The 20709-nt window shown below is 41.4% G+C and overlaps 1 protein-coding gene across 1 annotated transcript; it reads left to right on the forward strand.

Moving 5' to 3' along the window:
* The first annotated feature begins 1043 nt into the window (after window positions 1–1043).
* LOC117038973 (histone chaperone asf1b-B-like) lies at window positions 1044–2104 on the forward strand. Its single transcript, XM_033135983.1, has one exon. It carries the CDS (start codon window positions 1044–1046, stop codon window positions 1641–1643), a length of 600 nt encoding a protein of 199 aa, XP_032991874.1. The 3' UTR covers window positions 1644–2104.
* Window positions 2105–20709: the final 18605 nt, after the last annotated feature.

Below are 20709 nucleotides of genomic sequence, written 5' to 3' on the forward strand. Positions count from 1 at the left end.
TCCCCTAAAAGGGATTACTCAGAGAAGAAGGCATTCAGCAGGCAACCAAAAGAATTGCAAGGACCAGATACCACACAGCTCACAGGCCTGATTCCTGCATTGCGTGGAATGGTCCTCCTAATAAGATGGTATCTGTGGGAGGCCCTCACCTGCAGAGCACAATTATCAACAGGGAATGTAAGAGGTGAGACAATCTTTCAGGTATCCTGGTCCCAAGGTGCATAGGGCTTTATACACCAAAACCAGGACTTTGAGCATAGAGTGCATGGCAGTAATCCAGTCGAGATTGCCAGCGCATAGATGGTAGCGCTCAGGCTATTCTAGTCCAGATCAGTCATACTGTCTTACCAGCCGAAGCTGGTACAAGGAACACCTAGCTACTGAGGTCACTTGGACTTCTTGTGACAAAGATGAATCCAGGAGCACACCCAGATCACAGACCTGCTCTTTCAGAGGAAGTATGACTGCATCCAAAGCAGGCAATTGACTGATTATCTATCTCCACACACACAGCTTCTCTGTCTTGTCCTGATTTAGAGTCAGTTTGTTGGCTCTCTTCCAGCCCACCAATGAATACAGGCACTAATTGAGGTCTTGCATGGCATATCCTGATTCAGATGTTACAGAGAAATGGAGCAGAATACCATGGACCTCCTGGTGACATCTTGCCCCCAGATCTCCTAATGGCCACTCCCAACAGCTTGGGAAAGCAAATAATGTCTGTAACTACACGGCTCATTCAAAATGAAAAAGCCATCAGAAATAGGAAGGTAGGATAGAAGCCAGGGAAGAAACAAGGATCACACAGTGTGTTACAGTACAACTCAGAGGATGACATGTAAGGACACTGGGATACAATACAACAATACAATACCTTTATTGGCATAGAGACACCAGGATAAAGCCAGTCCAGAATGTAAGAATAAAAAATATAGGAAACACAGGGCTGGATTTTCCCGGACATTAAAGGCAGGCAAGTAAATAGAAAAAAAATCCTTTTAAAAGCTCAACAACTGAGGCGGGGGGAAAAGAAGAGATCTGCCATGGCGCGGGTGTCTGGCCTGGGAATTTCGTTGCTGGAGAACCCAAGCCACTTCGGCCACCCGCTCGGCTTCCAGGTGCAATTCGAGTGTGGGGAGGCGTTGCCTCATGATTTGGAGTGGAAGATCATCTATGTGGGCTCTGCAGAGAGTGAGGAATATGACCAAATTCTTGACTCAGTGCTGGTGGGACCTGTTCCAGCTGGGAGGCATATGTCTGTGTTTGAAGCCAATGGCCCCAACCCTGATCTAATCCCTGAAAGTGATGCTGTGGGAGTTACAGTAATACTTATCACTTGTACCTATCTGGGCCAAGAATTCATCCGCATTGGATACTATGTCAACAATGAATATATGGATCCTGAGCTAAGAGAGAACCCACCCCTCAAGCCAGTCTTCTCCCAGCTACAGAGGAATATCCTGGCATCCAACCCCAGAGTCACCCGTTTCCACATCAGTTGGGATGGTCCTAGAGACCAGATGGACAATATTGAAAATGTAGACCCAGAACCTGATAGCTTCCTGCCTCCTAGCTGTGCCTACATCAAAGGGTTGGTCCATTCCATGGGTCTGCAACCAGAGAATTCCATGGACTGTATGTGATCCAAACACAATAATGTTGAGGACCCTGCGCAGTGAAGAGCAGTTGACAAGTTTTTGTGGGAGATGTAGGAGGAATTTGGGATAATGAAGCAACTGATATGTCTATGGAGATTGACAAATGAGAGTCCTTTTCGTGTTGGGGTTTGTAACAGATCTACAGGTCTGTTCTGTCATAGTATTTCTTCATTGATACTTGGGTCCTCCTGCCACTGACCCTTGATAGGCACCTAGTCTAGCTGCATAAACAAGAACCCTGTGTTTCCCTCCTTTGTTCCAGGTCTCCAGAAGGCTGAGCAATGGGAGCTTCCTTGTTATTTTGAGCACCCATTTCCTGGGAATCTAGCATATAGGCGCCTTCTTTTCGAGACAGTTTTCTGTTGCAACACAGCTAAGTCTTGATGAGTTGCTGCTGGCAGAATAGCTAGCACTTGCAGTCAGGTCTTGATGCCTCTCAGGAGTTGATAAGTGACAGTGATTACCGGGGGGGGATCCTGGTTGGTGGCAGTGAAGCGCTGTGGTAGCACAGGGATCAATAGACTGTGAAAGGTCTGGGGACCCTGTGTGATCGCCACAAAACTGGTGGTAGCAGTGGGATAAGATCAATACGCCGGCAGGATACATCAATAAGCCCGTGGAGGGATATTGAGATCGTTGTGCTGTTCACCACAAAACTGGCAGAAGCAGCTGGGGTTAATCAGTACACCTGGAAGGGGAAGGGTAAATCTGTGAAGTGATAACCTAGCCCCGGGGTGTAGTTGTGGTTACCCAAGGATGCTGCAAGGTTAAGATAACAAAAGGAGAAAAGAGAGCTCACAAATCTGTTCTGGCAGAGAGTTTTGACTTGGGGTCGGAGGAAGTAAGCTTAACAGGTAGAGAGAAGACCCATAGCAGAACTTTGAGACCCGAGTCTGGAGAAGCTTAGCCGGAGGGAACAGTGCTGAGGGGAGATTTCTCTTATTTTGTTAATTTAACTGTCAATCCTAAATTATATAATATGCCACCTAAAAAGACAAAGAACCCTGTGAGGGAACCAGCCCAAGATAGCTCTGAAGGAGAGGAGAATGGGAATCCTCTGAGGGAAGAGCAGAGCTTAGAAGAGGCAACTAATATTGTACCTGAGGCGAGAGAACCACAAAAGTCTATAGAATTAGAAAAGTGGAAACTAGAACAATATAAATTAGAATTAGAAATGGAAAGAATTAGAGCTAAGCAAGAAAGCGAAGGAATTAGAGCTGAGAGGGAAAGTGAGAGCGAAAGAATGCAATTTCAGTTGGAAATGAAGAAACTAGAATTAGCAGCCATGGAGAATCAAAATAATAGTAATAACACCAGTAGTCAAACAACAGGTTAGGTAGATTTAAAGCGATTCCCTGAGTTCAAAGAGAAAGCCCAGAGGCCTTTCTGATGTCATTTGAGAGAGCCTGTAAAGATTTCCAAGTGAAGGATGAGGAGAAAATGGTGATATTAAGGGCTAGAATTAGTGGGGTATTGGCGGAAATATATGCCCAAGTGACAGAAGAACAGTCAACAGACTTTGATATGTTTAAACAATTAATTTATACGAGGTTTGGAATCACCTCAGAGCAACTAAGAAAAAAATTCCAAGTTGAGGGAAGAATCGTATGCTCAGCTGGGAGCAAAAATCACAAATTACCTCAAAAAATGGCTAGAGCAGGAGGGTGCGGATTCAATTCAAAAGATCAGAGAGGTTGTTGCTTTGGAGCAATTTTATGCAACCATAACTGGGGAGTTGAAATATCTGGTCAAGGAAAGAAATCCTAAAACCATCCAAGAGGCAGCAACAATAGCAGACCAAATTAATGAAATTAGGGACCATGGATTCGATAGTCCAAAATTTGGCAGGAAATTGTGGGGGAACCCTAGAAACCAATTTCAATATGCTAAAGGAAGTTCTTCTCCAGTAATAAAAAAGGGAACATACCACAGTCAAAAAGCCCAAGTGACATTGTTGCATTGGGCAAATGGCCCTTCTTCTGAGCTACGCCAATAAAACTCAGAGACTAGAGGAGCTAGGAGTCCATTTTGTTTTCTTTATTGCAAAGCAATAAGGGTTACAGTCGAATCATTTCGCAAGCCCGCACCCTGCCCAAAAGTCTGGGCAGGGGTATTTATAACATTTCAGACAAAGCATTTCAATTTAACCAATCATATTTCATTACCTCATTTTAGTTTAGTACGCATGTACATTACCTAATCTAATACGCACGCGCAATAAGCATTTCTAACTGAACCTTGGTTCTCACCGATCTGTTACATCTTCGTTAGTTTGCATGCATGGGAATCTGTGTTAGGCCATTGTTCTATGTGTCAATTTATGTACTAGCTTTATGAATGTGATTGACATATTTGCTGTCCTTCTTTCCCAGTAGGGAAGGTCTCTTGCAAAGAACCATCAGTTTCCTTAAAGCAACAGGTTACCATAGCATTTCTATTATAGCATATTCAATGATTTATTGGGGTTCACATTATATTCATTGTGGCCCCTTTGGGCCACTGCTACAACATGGGCCAAACTAACACCCGTACCTCTGAGGTAAAAGAAAATAAATCTAATTATACTGGGGGAAGAGATACAAGGTGCTGGTTGTGTGGTAAATCCGGTCACAGAAGCTTTGAATGTAAGACTGGTGGACAAGCTAAATCTGGGAGCACAAACACTCAAAAACAGTCTTATTGCATCCACTCAGTAGGGCAGGGTGAGGCTAAGCAGGTTGTCACGGAAACCGAAGCTTTAGCTAGGCCTGAGACAGACAAGATTCCTGAAGCATCAGTGGTACAATGTTACTTGATTAAACAGAATGATTTGCTTTTGAGAAAGTCAGGAGAATATATTTGGATTGGAAACAAAAAATATCTAGGGTTAAAAGATACCAGTTCCCAAATCATAATTGTGCATCCTGAGGTAATCAGTCCTGATAGAGTAATCCCAGGAAAAACCATAGAATTAAAAGGAATCACAAAAGAGACAGTTAGACTCCAGATGGCTGAGGTAAACGTTAAGTTACATGACTGGAGTGGAAAGTGGCAAGTGGCCATTTCAGAGGAAATCCCCACTGCGGTGCTTATTGGTTGGGATCTCCTGGAGCATGTGCAGAGTGCGTTTGTGATTACCCGCTCCAAGGGGGGCCAACTGACAACAAATACTGAGGGAAGCGAAACAGTTGCCAATGAAGGCAGGGCTCAATTATCAGTATGTCTGACCAATAAAACTTATTATTATTATTATTATTATTATTATTATTATTATTATTAAAAAGCTCAACAACTTTCGGGGTGTCCTAGTTTTTACTTTTTGAAATATGGCAACCCTCGGAAACAGGAAGCAAGATGGAACATACCAAAAGGGGGCAGAGAGGGTAAAGCCAGGATTATGAGTAGCAGTTTAAAATAAACACAGTAGGCATAAAACAGAGCACATGTTAAACAGACAAGGCAGATCTATATTACCAGAAGGAGCAACATCAAGCAAGAATCAATGAATTCAACAATCATTGCAGTTCAGCCATGACCGTAATAAAGATTTGGATTGGAGGCGCCCTGGAGTAGGAAATTGCACACCATGGATAATTGGCTCCCGGAGACTAGCTTGTCCCAAAAGAGAGTATCCTGGACACAGGAATACTCAGTCATTTAAACTTGGAAACTCAGCCATTGATTTGTTTTTGTACCTGCTTTGAAGAAATTCTGGTTAGTAAAGCTTTGAATAATATTTATGGGTCTGGGCAATTTTTATCTCAAAAGGAATAAGTTTTTATGCACCCAATTGCTTCAAGCTGCGCAATATTAATATCTGCAATACACTGGTCCGAGTCCAACATTCTGTGTACTGCCCACCTCCCTGCCTCTCAATAAGCAACAAACCAACAACAAAATTAAAACTCTTTTTCTTGCTGCTGATGTTACCTTACTGAAACGCCAAGCCCATTCTCCAAAATCCCATTTTGCATGGCCTGCAACGGAAGCTGAGATGGAATATTTGTTTAAGCCATTTCTTAAACACAGCTGCAGCCCAGAGACCCTGGGAGGCTGAATCAGCGTAGACCAACCGCCAGACGAGATGGGTATGGTTCTCCGTTTCCAGCTGGCCGATGTGTTGTGTTGCTCAGTCACTGTAGCATGGAGTCCATCGACACGGAGTCCAAAGGTTGCCACAAAGCCATTCAGTCCCAGCATTAGAACTGGAAATAGGCTTTGCCACCTTTCAGATTGTTCCAGGCAGATGATCTTGTCCTGTGGCAGGAGAATAGTAATAATAACAATGCTTTATATTACATTTATTTCTGTTGTTTTAAAAAAACAAAACTATCCTGCATCCTCTCACAGACTTCCGGTTTGGTGCCGGTCAATGGCGGACGGGAGCTGAAGAGTTCCGTCCTCCGAGAGGCTTTAGGGACTACCGTGCCTGCGCCGCGAGTCCCTTAAAGCCACGGGAAGAGCGTCCCGTGGACCGTGGTCTTGTGGGTTCCAGATGTGTCGTCCCCGCTCCTGATTGACCCTCGTAAGGGGGAAAATCGGGCGAGCGAGGCTCCGGCACGGGACTGAAGAGACGGCTGCCTCCGGAGGACAAAGCAGCGATCCCGCCAGACTCGAGCACCCAGCACTTCTAGCCAAGAACTGTAAAGAGAAGCTCTGTAAGTAAAACTTTCAAATGGACTATAATTTCTAAGAGAACTAACTTACAGAGAGATTTTTAAAGGAAGCCTGCTCCCTTTGAACTGCTTGAAAGAGCTTGGTAGCGCTAAAAGAGCAAAGCCGCGACTAACGGAAAAGTTTTGCGAACTCTGCCAAACTTTTTAAAAGTGGATTAAAAGTTGTTTAGAGGATTTATAAGGACTTAATAACAAGAGTTATGGCAAAAGAAGACACCGCTCGCCCTCTGGATTAGGATTCAGGGTCAGAAGCGGGCTGCGTTATATTGTTGCCATTTGTTTTTGTCACTGTTTCAGTAACTGTTTACCAGTGGAGACATTTTAGCTATTTTGTTGCCGGCTACAATTACTTTTATGGACTTGGTGGTAACACTGCAAGTGGAAAAATAGGTACTGACTTGGACTGTTTAAAAGCAACGCTTCTTGACTGCGAAAGTTTGAAATTTTGGAAGTTAGTGAATTCTTTGCCTAAAAGTTGGATTTGTTGGAACTGTTTGGGACTCCTGGCTCAGCAGTCTCTTTGTTCTCTGAATTGAGCTGCTGGCCACCTGGTGTTTACTTTTGGGACTGTTGGTCTTCTGCTGTGAATGTCTGAGACAGTAACTACAGCTGGGGTGACCTTGAGATTACAATTGCAGAGCACACAGAAAATGCATGAGAGCACTAGATCTAAAACAACAGGCTCTGCACAAAGAAAAGGCTCCTTTTCCCTAACTTTACAGGAGCAAATGGAGAAATTAGCTGCTAGCATTGCTGAAATAGCAGAAGGACTTAAAAATGTAACTGATGGGTTGAAGCAAACGCAGGCTTCAGTAAATACAATAAATACAACAGTTAACTCTGCAACAGAAAAACTCCAAGTTGAAATTAAGGATTCCACCCAGACATTGGAAAAGTCAATTGGACAAATTGAGGAAAACGTAAGGAAAAACAGAGAAGAAATTAATAAAATTGGACAGGAGGTGACAGTTTTGAAGAAGGATTCAGAGGAATTTAAAGTGGTTAAGGAAAAAATAAAAAAGGTGGAGGAGAAATTGGACAATATTGACTTGGAGAATATAGAAAGAATTGGAACACGACAGAGAACTGTAGAAGAATCTCTTGCCTTTCTTCAACTCCACCAAAGAGAAGGGAACATTCGCTTGAGAGGTCTCCCTGAATTGGAAGGTGACAGCCTAAAAGCATTTATTGTGGAGCAATTTTCAACATATTGGCATTTGGAAGAGGAAGGAGTCTCAGCGCGCATAGTGAAGGCCTTCAGATTTGGACCTAGAGGATCCAGAGGAAAGAAGAACACTAAAACAGTCAGTGACTGTCTGATTGTGTTACATGATAGATACGACAGAGACTATTTTCTGGACTTACATTACAAGAACAACCTGGTGGTACAGCAAAACAAAGTCATTTTTTATAAGGATATCCCCAAATTTTTCCTGGACAAAAGAGTTTCGTACAACGATCTGGTAGCAGAGCTAAGGAGAAGGAATATCCCCTTCAGTTGGGAATTTCCGGAAGGTCTGGCATTCACGTTTGAAGGGAAAAAGATAAGGATAAAATCCCCGGCTGAAAAGCAAAAGTTTTTGGACAAACATCTGGAAAAATTTAAAGGTACACCACTTGATCCAGCACTCTTCTACAGACTTCCAGGAACATTTCCACCGCCGGGGGTACCAGGATCAAGTGAAAAGGACCCAGAAGAAGGCAAGAAAGCAGAGGCATCTGGAGGAGGAGATTAAAAAGGCAAAGGAAAATGGCGCTAAAATTGATGACATGGAATGTTCGGGGATTGAACCAGAGACCGAAGAGGCGCAGAGTTTTTTATAGTTTGGAAAAGAAGAATTTAGACATAATATGTCTACAGGAGACTCATATAGTTCGACGACACAGAAGATTACTACAGAACAAAAAACTAGGCCAAGAATTCATATCATCGGATAAAGTCAAGAAGAGAGGAGTGGTAATTTATGCAAAGGAAAAATATAGCCCAAGACAGTTATTCAAAGATGAAGAAGGGAGATACATCGCAATAGAAATAAAAGTACAAGGCGAAAAATTCCTGATTCTGGGACTTTATGCACCAAATGATGGAAAGTCAATTTTTTATAAGAACATACATGATCTGCTGTTGGATTATTTGGATTACAAAATAGTTTGCCTTGGAGACTTCAACGGTGCAGTTTCCACGCTAATGGACAGATCTCAAAGAACTAAATTAACAAACGATGGGAAACTACCAAGGACTCTTTTTGAAATGGTGGACAATCTGAATCTGGTGGATTCTTGGAGGATAAAAAAATCCCACCGAAACAGAGGCAACTTATTTCAGTGAATCGCAGAAGTCATGGTCGAGGATAGACTACATCTGGATCTCGAATGAATTGGCACCGAAAATACAAAAAGCAGAAATCGGCCCAAAAACATATTCAGACCATAATCCGGTACAGGTAATCCTAAAAATGGTTTCCAAGGATTCTTTTAGGTGGAGAATGGATGACGCTTTGATGAGAGACACTAAGCTGGTAGAAAGAGCTGTAAAAAAGATGAAGGAGTATTTTCAAATCAATTGGAATTCAGAAGTTGAAAAGAGGATTGTTTGGGATGCAAGTAAAGCGGTAATGAGAGGATTCCTTATAAGCGAAAAAGCAAAAAAGAAAAAATTACAAAATGCGGAAATGGAAAGATTGCTGAAATTGATTAAAGTCAAGGAAAAAGAATTAAGAGGACATCCTAAATGTTTAAAAATTCAAAAGGAGATCAAATACCTGCAATCCCAATATGCAAAAATTGTGAACCAAGATATCGAATGGAAAGTGAAAATGATGAAACAAAGAACATTTGAGTCTGCAAATAAATGCGGAAAACTACTAGCTTGGCAGTTAAAGAAAAGACAGAAAGCAAATGTCATCAGTAATTTAGCAGTAAATGGAAAAATTGTGGAGAATCCAGAGGAAATCAGATGGTGCTTCCAACAATTTTATAAACAACTGTACAAGGAGGAGAAGATAGAAGAATTAGAGATAGACCGATTTCTGGAAAAAAATGGATTGCAAAAAGTCCCAGAGGATAAATTAGTAATTCTCAACCAACCGGTATCGACCCAAGAGATAGAAGATGCAATTAACAATATGCAACTAGGGAAGGCCCCAGGACCAGATGGACTGACAGCAAAGTACTATAAGATTTTGAAGGATTGGCTATCACAGCCTTTGAAAGAAATTTGCAATAAAATACTAGAAGGAGATAGGGCACCAGAGACGTGGAAAGAAGCCTTTATCACACTGATTCCAAAACCAGAGACAGATAAAACGCTAATGAAAAATTATCGCCCAATTTCCCTTTTAAATGTGGATTATAAAATTTTCGCGAATGTTATGGCTACAAGATTAAAAAGAGTGCTAAAAGACTGTATTCATAAAGACCAAGCAGGTTTCCTACCAGGAAGACAAATAAATAACAATACAAGAATTATTGTGGACATTTTAGAAAAACTGGAAAGAAACATAAATACAGATGTAGCACTAATGTTTATAGATGCAGAGAAAGCCTTTGATAATGTATCTTGGACATTTATGAAAAAGAATTTGGAAAAGATGGGAGTTGGAGAAAGATTTTTAAATGGCATTAATGCCATATATACAGAACAAAAAGCGAAAATAATAATAAACAGTGTGATATCGGAGGAAATTGAAATTGAGAAAGGAACAAGACAAGGGTGCCCTATCTCCCCTTTATTATTCATTACGGTTCTGGAGGTCCTCCTAAATATGATAAGAATGGAGAAACAGATAAAAGGAATCAAGGTGGGAGAGAAAGAGTACAAATTACGCGCCTTCGCGGACGATTTGATGTTATCCCTACAGGAACCTGAAAGTGTCCCCAAAGCCCTGGAATTAATTGAACTCTTTGGACGTGTAGCTGGTTTCAAATTAAACAAGCAGAAAACCAAAGTATTGAGTAAAAATATGAGTTTAGAGCAGATACAAAGAGTACAAGACTGCACTGGTCTCAATTTTGTTAAGACTGTAAAATATCTAGGTGTCAATCTCACAGCAAAAAATCTGAACCTGTACAAGGACAATTATGAAAAATTGTGGACAGAGATAAAGAAAGACATGGAAATATGGACGAGACTGAAATTGTCGTTAATGGGAAGAATAGCAGCTGTTAAAATGAATGTTCTACCAAGGATGCTGTTTTTATTCCAAGCCATACCAATTTTGGACAAATTGGATTGTTTTAAGATATGGCAAAGGGACCTATCGAAGTTTATATGGCAGGGAAAGAAGCCTAGAATTAAATTCAAGATTCTGAGAGACTCTAAAGAGAGAGGAGGCTTTGCCCTGCCGGATTTAAAGATTTATTTTGAAGCAGCGGCCTTTTGCTGGTTGAAGGATTGGTTTAAATTGGAGAACGTGGACGTGTTGGACTTGGAAGGATATGACAATATGTTTGGTTGGCATGCATACCTTTGGTATGACAAGGCAAAAATCCACAAAACTTTTAAGAATCATATAGTTAGGAAAGCTTTGTATCAGGTTTGGATAAGATATAAAGACTTGTTAGAGAGAAAGACTCCTAGATGGATTTCACCAGTGGAGGCCAAGGCCTATAAGAGACCGAACATGTCTGCAAGTTGGCTAAGATATGTGGATATATTGCAGCGAGAAGGAGACTCAATTAAGCTAAAAAGCTATGATCAAGTCAAAAGTCAAGTCCCCGACTGGCTGCAATATCATCAGGTTCATGAAACATTTAAATTAGACAAGAAAATTGGTTTTCAAATGGAAAAATCAAAACTGGAAACAGAACTGATCGAATCGAACTCTAAAAACCTTTCCAAGATGTATAACTTGTTGCTAGAGTGGCATACGAAAGATGAATTGGTTAAATCGACAATGATAGATTGGGCGAAAGATGTGGGTCACAATATTATGATGGATGACTGGGAGAGATTGTGGCAGAAAGGTATCAAATTTACTGCTTGTAATAGTTTAAGAGAAAATATAATGAAAATGTTGTATAGATGGTATCTGACACCACTTAAGATAGCTAAGATGAATTCTAAAATGTCTGATGTGTGTTGGAAATGTAAATCTACGAAAGGTACCTTTTTTCATATGTGGTGGTCATGTCCTGGGGTAAATGCTTTCTGGGATAAGATTTATAACGAGTTAAAGAAGGTAATGAAAATTACCTTTAGTAAGAAACCAGAGGCATTCCTTTTGAGCATGACCAACGAAGAGATCCCCAGTCAGGATAGAGTATTTTTTATGTATGCCACAACAGCTGCTAGAATTTTATTGGCAAGAACCTGGAAGGGTGAAGAGATTCCAACAGTGGAAGAATGGCAAATGAAGTTAATGGACTATATGGAACTCGCTGAACTGACCGCTAGAATCCGAGACCAGAGGGAGGAGACGGTGTCGCAAGATTGAAAGAAATTTAAGGACTATTTACTTAAATGTGTAAAATTGAATGTTTGAGTATTTGAGCAGAATCAATTAGAAGAATTGGCTTTAGCAGGTTAATGTAAGATAAAATTGTTTAAGAAGAAATTTGGAATATGATTGATTTAATGGTATAAGAATATTTTAAGATATAGAATATAAGTTATGATTTATATTGGATTAAGCAAATCTAAAGATTATTAAGAGATTTGGTAAAGGTTAATGGAAAAAGAGACAAAGTTACCTAAAGAATATATATGATTTTAAAGGCAGTGGAGGGAACAGGGGAAGTCCCCTGAAGTTAAAAACAAGAGAAAAAACAAAGATAGGTGTTGAGTAAGGTTTGTATGTGATTTTTCTTTGTTTGTTATTTTTACTTTGTTTAATGTTTATTATGTATTGTGTTTTTATTGTGCTTATGTTTGTGTAATGTTGTTTTTTACTTTGTTTTATTGGAAAATAATAAAAAACTTTTTTTAAAAAAAAACTATCCTGCATCCTCTATCCCTGAGGGCAGTTGTAAAGGGCTGTGTGCGTGTATGTGTCCAGAATAGCCGCCTTCTTTTTTCAAGTGTAAAATCAGCAAAGCAAAGAACAGCCAAGGAAATAAATAAAGCACTCTCTCAGCAAGAAAAAAAGAGGCAAAACGAAAGCAGCTGCCCCAGCATTGACAAGGCTGACCCAAAATATTTTGCTGCTTGGAGGCAGGGAGGGGCAAATCTGTCAATTTCAGTTTCTCTCAAAAGCACAATGGCAGAGATTCAACAGAAGTGTAGTTCCCACAATGACTAAACATTTGATGCTGTTTCATGATACCCACAACCAGCTGCCTGAGGAGGCCACCTCACTCTGTCTAGAGGTAGGGCCTGATGGGAGTCATTATTTAGTGACTTATTAAATTTATATTCACCCACAGATCACCATCAACAAAGCAGGCCGGTCAAGGTTAGCTTATGCTTCTGTGAAGCGCAGACTTCAGCATCACAGCTTCTACCTAAAAGGGCTGTCGACAAGGTGGAAAGCTTCATGTTTCCTTCAGGGATCCAGAGCGCTTTGCATCAGAAGGCCTCAAGTCCAGTCCTCAGGCTGAGAGCCGAGCGTGTCACTAGCCCAACATCATTCAGCATGGACTGTAGCTCAGCAGCAATAACATATATGCTTTGTGTGTTAAAGGTATCCAGATAACAAGAGGTTCCCTGCCTGCCTGAAACCCTGGAAAGCCATTGCTGGTCAGTGTGGACTGGGGTGGCGAAGCATTTTCAGTCCGGGAACCACATTCCTTTCTGGGCAACCTTGCAAGGGCCGGAAGCAAAAACGGTCAGGAGGCAAGTTTCTATACACACTTACACACCCATCCAAGACAGCAAGAGGCGTTCTGAAGAGTTCAAGGTTACCTTCCAGCCAGGCAAAAGCTCTTGAGGTGTGTGAATCAGATGTGGATGTGGCCTGAGGAGAGTCTGAGGGTGGTATAGAGAGGCTTCCGTTTAAGAGTCGGCTTCCTCTGTACCTTAGGCAGGGCTGGCAAGGATGATACAAGTGGGAGGGAGGCTTCGCGTGACTGTCTTTATTTGCTTTTGCAGGAAACTCCGTTTCCTGTCTGACTTGCTAGCGTGCATACCACCTGACTTCAAAGATCTCTGAGCAGCAGTGCTTTTTTACAGAAGGAACGTGTTGTACCTCCAAGACTCAGAGAATAAAATAAGCAAAAGGGAGGCTCTGAAAGCGACATTTGTTAAAGGCCAAAGTTTGAAATCATGTCTCATGGTGTCAGCAGTACAGGAAATCCTACCTTCCTTTCCATGCTGACACAGCCAGGTAGTGAGACAGGGTGGTCTTACAGCGGCGAAGTGTCTGAGATGAAACGGAACAAATTCTTTGAGATACTCAAAGAAGAAGTGGGTTCCCATGAATTTTGACTAATTTGTGACAGAATTAGGGATGTGTGCATCTGTCAATTTCAGTTTCTAATACTCCCAAACTTAAAATCAGTTCTCCACATTTCTGTATATATATATTTTTAAATCCTCATGAAAATTTCTCAGCACTGTAGTGTGGATGTCTCCCAATAAACACATGTTTGTATGCAGTTTTTAACTAATAGGCACATTATCATAAGCAACTTCCCTTACTATAGTGCACTTTTATGTTATTTTCACCAACGCATTCAGTTTTATGCACACTTACCCCCTGTATGTGCATTTTTGTACACCATGATTGGTTGGGGAACTGCAAAATTTGGAATTCAAATGGTAGCCGTGTTTTGGTTAGAGTATTGGTTCAAGAAGTGCAATTTGGGTAGTTTATTATTAAAATGCAAACAAAATTGACTTCCTCCCCCTTCCTTAGATAAGAAGGACTTAAAGCACCTCTGTGCTTTGCTCCAGTCAGTGATGGAACCAGGAACCAGAATAGGGAACTTCTTCTTGGGAGGTGACTCTTGTCTGAGAGAAAAGGAGGACATTTCATTTTAAAAAATCTTAAGGTTAAATCTTAAAAATGTGATCAGTTAAAAACAAAAACCAGGAAAGTATGAAACAATATACAATACAAAATATCTAAGATGCTTGTCCAATAACACAATAAGTGGGACAAAGTCTCAGTGATAAATGTGCAATGGATCATTCAATCGGTGTATTGTTTTTAAGGATGACTTGGTGTGTAATAATCCGGATATGGACTCTCCACTGTCTATTGTTTGCTTTCTTTACATATCATGGTTTGCCTTGTTCATTTGTTTTTGTTCCATAAATAAAATAAAGGACAAGTCCTACCTCATCCCACTAAAACGCAAGCACTACCATAAAGGCCAGCTTAGTTACCAAACACCTGAGTGAAGAAAAACATCTCAACCTGGTGTCTTAAAACTGATAATGATTGCATCAGCCAGATTTCCATCAGGAAAGCATAACACAGAAAGAGGCCACCACTGCAAAGGCCTGTCCTTGTGTGCCTGCTCTCTGCACCTCCTTCAGGTAAAGCATAGGTAAACCCTGCTACTCTGCACAAACTGGCAGCTGTTAGAACACAGACTACGCTGGATAACTGGATTTAAGAGTGGAAAAATGAGAACCTCTAGTTGACAGATCTATCCATCGTTACACCTGTCTTCACTCTGATATTGGGAAACAGGAAAGATAACTACTCATTTGGGGGTGCTCATATAACTTGTGAACATTTAAAAGTTGTTATTTTAGGCTCTGCCACCTGACTTTGTTATTCCCCCCCCCCCCCGTTACATGTAGTTCTTTTGGCCATAGAGTTCCGGTCATAACTGTCAGCAAATGCAAAACAGGGACAGAGCTCTAAGAGACAAGGAAGGAGAATTTAAAATCTGAGTCTTGGCAGGTCTGATTTAAGAAGGCTATTTTGGCTAAATTTGCAACCCTCTCTTGTAAAACCATGAAACCCAGGAACTATAATCCACATTTTCCCAGTCGGTAATCCCTCATTTGAACTTGGACCCACAAAACCAATTTCCATCAGACATTTCCTTGACATTGAGATTATCCCAAATGGCCTCCAGTACTATTTGCTGAGGTTGAAACTCAATGGATTTGAGATAAATCAGTTTTTATGGCTATTTTTAATGTGAGCTGACGCAGAATCAGCCCGCAGACTTTTTAGACTGGTAAGTGCTTAAGAAAGCAAGAATATTGCCTTCCCATCATGTTCTACTTCAATAAAACCAGAGTGCCTGAATATTTTATGGAAAAGGCATTTAAAGGCTCTTTCCTTTTGTCTGACAAGGGGTTTATGTAATGAATCTCATACTGTACTCTCTGAAAAAGAACAACAAGGAAAAGAAGTGGAGGCTTAAAAACGTTATGTGATACCCTTTTGGAAATGCTCCAATGGATTTTTCAGCAAGCATTGAACTGCTAGTACAAAGACTGCACCGTTATGGTTGTGATCTGAAAAGGCTGTGTTTCTTGACAACAACAAGTTTTAGATACACAGTTGTCACATTATCCCTTTGATTAGGTAAAAGTATAGTGTTGCCAACTGTTAGGATTTGATCCAGACGTTTCAGGTTTCCCCAACGAAAGAAGCTCACAGGAGGAGCTGCATATATTCTCTCTCTTCCACCTGGGGATGTAAGAAGCCATGCTCTTCTGTTCTGCCCTGTTTTCATTCATTGCATTCAGCACAGTTTCCTTTCCACTCAGGACTGCAATACCTCAAGGGGGAGGGGCAGTTATTCGTATTTTTTGTTATTATGGTATATATTTTCATGTTTTATATTGTAAAGCGCCCTGTGATCTTCGGATGAAGGGCGGTATAGAAATTTAATGAACAATACTGAATAATATTGACCCAGACCCCATGATTATCAATGGAGACCCTTCTTTGTTTGCCTCCTCCATGAGAAGCCCAGAGGGCAGCAACACGAGAACAGGCCTTTTATGTGGTGGTGTCAGGGACTGGGCAGAGGAGGAGGAATGGTGGAGACCACCTCCCCATCCTGACCCTTCCAGGGAGGAGGAAGAGGAAGATGGTATAGATTTACAACAGGGGTTTGCCGGAGCTTGCAGCTCAGAGGCAGATGAGGGAGAAAGTTGGGAAATCACAGGAGAGCCAGAGCAACACCCTTCTGAGATGTTGTCACTAGAAAGCATTCCAGACCCTCCATTTCCCAGAATCCGGCAAGCCTTAAAAGTAGGAGAGCAAAGAGCTCAAAGGCAGAGGGCACATAGCAGCACCCGTAGAGGAGGTGATGATGAATGAGGAAGTGGGAGACATGGGCGGGTGGAGATTCACTCGGGACAATGCCATTATCCAAGAGGCTGGGGTCTATAGCCTCTCTCTGTAAAGATTAAAATAAAAAGGACTGTAAGAAGCTTTTCCTTTTCTTTATAATTTCCTAGGCAACCAGCTGGGAGCCGCTGACAGCATCCTGACAGGTGGCTCCCCATTTGCAGAAGGCTCTCCCCAGGGAGGCTCGCCTGGTGCCATCATCTTTAGGTGCCAGGTGAAAACATTCCTTTTCTCACAGTCCTTTGGCTGATTAAACACTGTATGGCTTTCAGACCTTCCAAGTGTCCCTATTTTCCAGGGACAGTCCCAGATTTACAGAAGCCCTCAGTTTCTGATTTGATCCTGGAATGTCCTGCTTTTCCTCAGGACGCCCCATCCCTATTTTATTTGGAGAAATGTTGAAGGTTATGCAGTTATGTGACCCCCAAATGACATCTGAAGGCAGCCCTTTATAATGGGGAAGTTTTTTTAAATGTTTCATGTTTTATTTTGTTTTTATATATGTTGGAAGCCACCCAGAGTGGCTGGGGCAACTCAGTCAGATGGGTGGGGTATAAATAATAAAATTGTGGTGGTGGTGGTTATATAGGATGTCCCCATGTTCATCAGAGAAATGTTGGAGGGTATGGGCTTTTAAAATGTGTGTGTGTGTGTGTGTGTGTGTTTTGTTTTGTTTGCTTTTATGTTCCTGCATTACAGGGGGTTGGATTAGATTTAAAAAAACCCAGAATAAACAAGCATGTCACCAATAAATAGGTCACAAGCAGTGCTTTTCTCTGAAGGGTACTCAAGGGTACGCAGTCCTGGCACCTGGTTAAAAATGTGGCACTTACTGTAACAACTTCATAGTGAGCACTGGCCACAAGTATCTAAAGCCCTCCAAATCAAGGGCCAAAATCCCAGGTAAAGAGAAACATTTTTTTTACTGGCGCTGTGTTTCTTGAGTTTTTACACATTGACTCAAGTGATAAAGCTACATCCTAACCACAAGCTATAAGCAAGTCTATCCAGCCATTGCAATCCTTATGGCCTTTTTATTCCTCACAGTGGGCACTTCATTACATCATTTCATTATTTTATAAAATTCAGGTTTCCAGAATCATGTTGTCCCTGGACCGTACCGGGTCAGGATCTCAGGGTATGCAGGGTATGCAGGTTATATGTGGGCACAATATACAGAGCTGCAATACATCTTTTTGGGCTCTTTAAATATATTTACATCTCTGCTTTGCAGTCACGTACACACCCTGCTCTGTCATAATTAATCTATTCTATATATGACTTTCTTCTTTGCCCTTTAGCAGCTCACAGAGATAGTAAGAATAAATCCTATTTACTACAGCCTGGAAATCTGTTTTTGGTTAGCTTGGAACTGAGGGACATCAAGAATCCAGGCACTTTTAATCATTTATTTTTGCATCAGTGTTATCAATGCTGGCACTCGATCAGACACATCCAAGCAATGGATCCAGCTTTGAGAACCTGCCAAAAAGGAAAAAGGAAAATATTAAGATATTAAACTATCTTATGTCTCAGGTAGGGTATGTTCTCTCTCTCTCTTTCTCTCTCTCTCTCTCTCTCTCTCTCTCTCTCTCTCTCTCTCTCACACACACACACACACACACACACACACACACTGCTCTTAAAGGGCCTAAATCAACACTAATTTACAAGAACTTCCAAATTGTATTCCCCATGCATCCCTTTTCAAGAGGAGTAGGTAGATAGCAATTGTTATGTACTTAAACTATTGCAAAAGAGCAGCCTTTCTGAATCAGGCCAAAATTCTGCCCACCCTGTTTCCCACAGTGGCAAACCAAAGGGCAATGGCCCTTACTCACTGTTGTTCCCATGCTGTTGGCCATGCTGAGAACAGGATGCTGGACTAGATGGGCTATTGGCCTGATCCAGCAGCCTCTTCTTATGTTGTCTTTCTGTGCCCCTGAAGAAGCTGAGGCAGAAGAAGCTCAGCTACTTGTGAGAATCCCTGTCCCTGCGGAAATTCCTTGCTGGCAGGTGGGCACTCTACCTGAGGAGTTGAGTCTCCTCAGTTACCAGGAGAAGAGAGTCCATATGCCCTTACAAGGCAGAGGAGTAACAAGGATAAGTCCAATCCAGGGGCAAGGGCCAAGTTTGGGAAGTCTGCATGGGAGCTGTGGAGTTGTTCCAGTGAGTTTCCCTGCCTACCTGCCAAACTTTTCAGCAGAGGTAGAACATGCTCAACAATTCCCTATAATCCCTGTCTGTCTGGGAATTCTTGACACTCAGCGGGGGGGTGGGGGTCTCCTCTTTTTTTTTTAAAAAAAAAATAGTGACTGTCTGGAAACACCCCCGACTGTCTCAGGCCGCTGCTGCAATCTGTCATGGTACATCTTCTGCCACATTCATTGCAAACACCGCACCCCAGATTCTGTCCCGGTTCCATCCTATGCACTGGGGGGGGGGGGCTGAATTTCAAATATTGGCAGGACTAAGTACAAATTGCATTGGCTTATGTCAGTGCATTCTCTCTATGCATGCATACACACAAACATATTTGATAATAGCTCTACCTTTTAAAGGCAGTGCCTCTCATCTGTTCCTGATTTTTAGAAAAATTCATGGTGGATGTTTTGAAGATCCAGTTTCCTTGTGCTTTGAGAATAGCATGTAGAATAGTCACGAAGTGAAATTCAGGTCAGAAGTTGGATAAGTTCTTCCTTTAAGGGATTCCTGCTGTTTTAAAAAAGAATGAACTTTGAATTATTGCACTTCAAAACTTTTTAATGTCCCTGGTGACTCCTTCCTCCCAAATGTATTATCTTGTTTTGTTCTGTTGTGTGTCAAGGGGAAGCCTTTAACTAAGAGTGTTCTGGGCATCATACACAGACATCCCAGACCTGCTGGTTTCTTCTCTGGTGGCTGTGCAGTCATTGCTGAACTGAGGAACAGAGGAAACTGCCTTGTACTGAGCTTGCACATTCACCCTTCTACCTTGGCATGGTCTTCAGTGGCTCTCCAGAATTTCAGGCGGGGGCCTTTCTCACTCCTGCCTGGAGATGCTGGGGGTGGAAGCTGGTGCTTTTGCACAGCAGATGTTCTACGCACTGAGCTTTGGTCCTTCCCCAGAAATCAGTTTCCCACCCACAAACCAGTAACTGATTGAAAGATGAAACTATGAAAATAAATGACATAATTGCTGAGAACAATGTCACACATTGCCTTTCAGAGGAAATACATAAGTGTATTAATTTCTCTGTCCCTTTGTGTTAACAGTTGATTTTTTTTTTAAAAGATGGATACAAGATGGTTACACAGCAATACAAAGAAGGGTGGCAGTTATCAAGTAATCTAGCGCAGTGTTTTTCAACCACTGTTCCGCGGCACACTAGTGTGCCGTGAGATGTTGCCTGGTGTGCCGTGGGAAAAATTGTGTTTATTTGATTCCTATTCAAGAGAATTACTTTATATATAGTCAATATAGGCACAGAGTTAATTTTTTAAACATTTTCTAATGGTGGTGTGCCTCGTGATTTTTTTCATGAAACAAGTGTGCCTTTGCCCAAAAAAGGTTGAAAAACACTGATCTAGCGTGTGTGCCGGACTGAGATCCTGCCACTGCTTGGGCATTTTACTATGCTTGTTGATGCGAATAACAATGGAAACCTAGGCATGTCTTTGTCAAAGTAAGTTGCATTGATATCAGTGCAACCTCCTCACAGGGAAAATTATTTGGGATTGTAGCCTCAAATATTTTTAAGTGAGGAAGAATTATCTGGGCTTGCCTACCTGCTGCCTGCAGATACATACATGTAATAAAAGACTCCCTAAGAAAATAAGTAAAATGGATGATTTGGCCGTCACACACATATTTTTTAAATCTTATATCAGATGCTTTTAAATTAATAACTTGATAAAAGTGAGGATCAGCTGGAACCCATGAGAAACCTGATCTCCTGGTACAACAAAGGATTGATTGAATTTCCTCTGGCTATTATAACATTAAGCCCTGAAAATTAAATTTGGCTATAGTTTCTCTTTTAGAAAAGCATTCCTTCTTGATTTGAAAGCTATGAGCAAGTACCAGTCTCTGTCACAGCCACCCACACTCCTTCCCTTGGTAGTGTTTTCTTTGTAAGTTTATCAGAGCTGAATTATAGTTTCTCTTTTCTTTTCTCATGCGCTTATCACAATCTTTGCAAGATGAGGGCTGAA

The sequence above is a fragment of the Lacerta agilis genome, chromosome 17, assembly GCF_009819535.1.
Source record: "Lacerta agilis isolate rLacAgi1 chromosome 17, rLacAgi1.pri, whole genome shotgun sequence".
NCBI lineage: Eukaryota > Metazoa > Chordata > Lepidosauria > Squamata > Lacertidae > Lacerta > Lacerta agilis.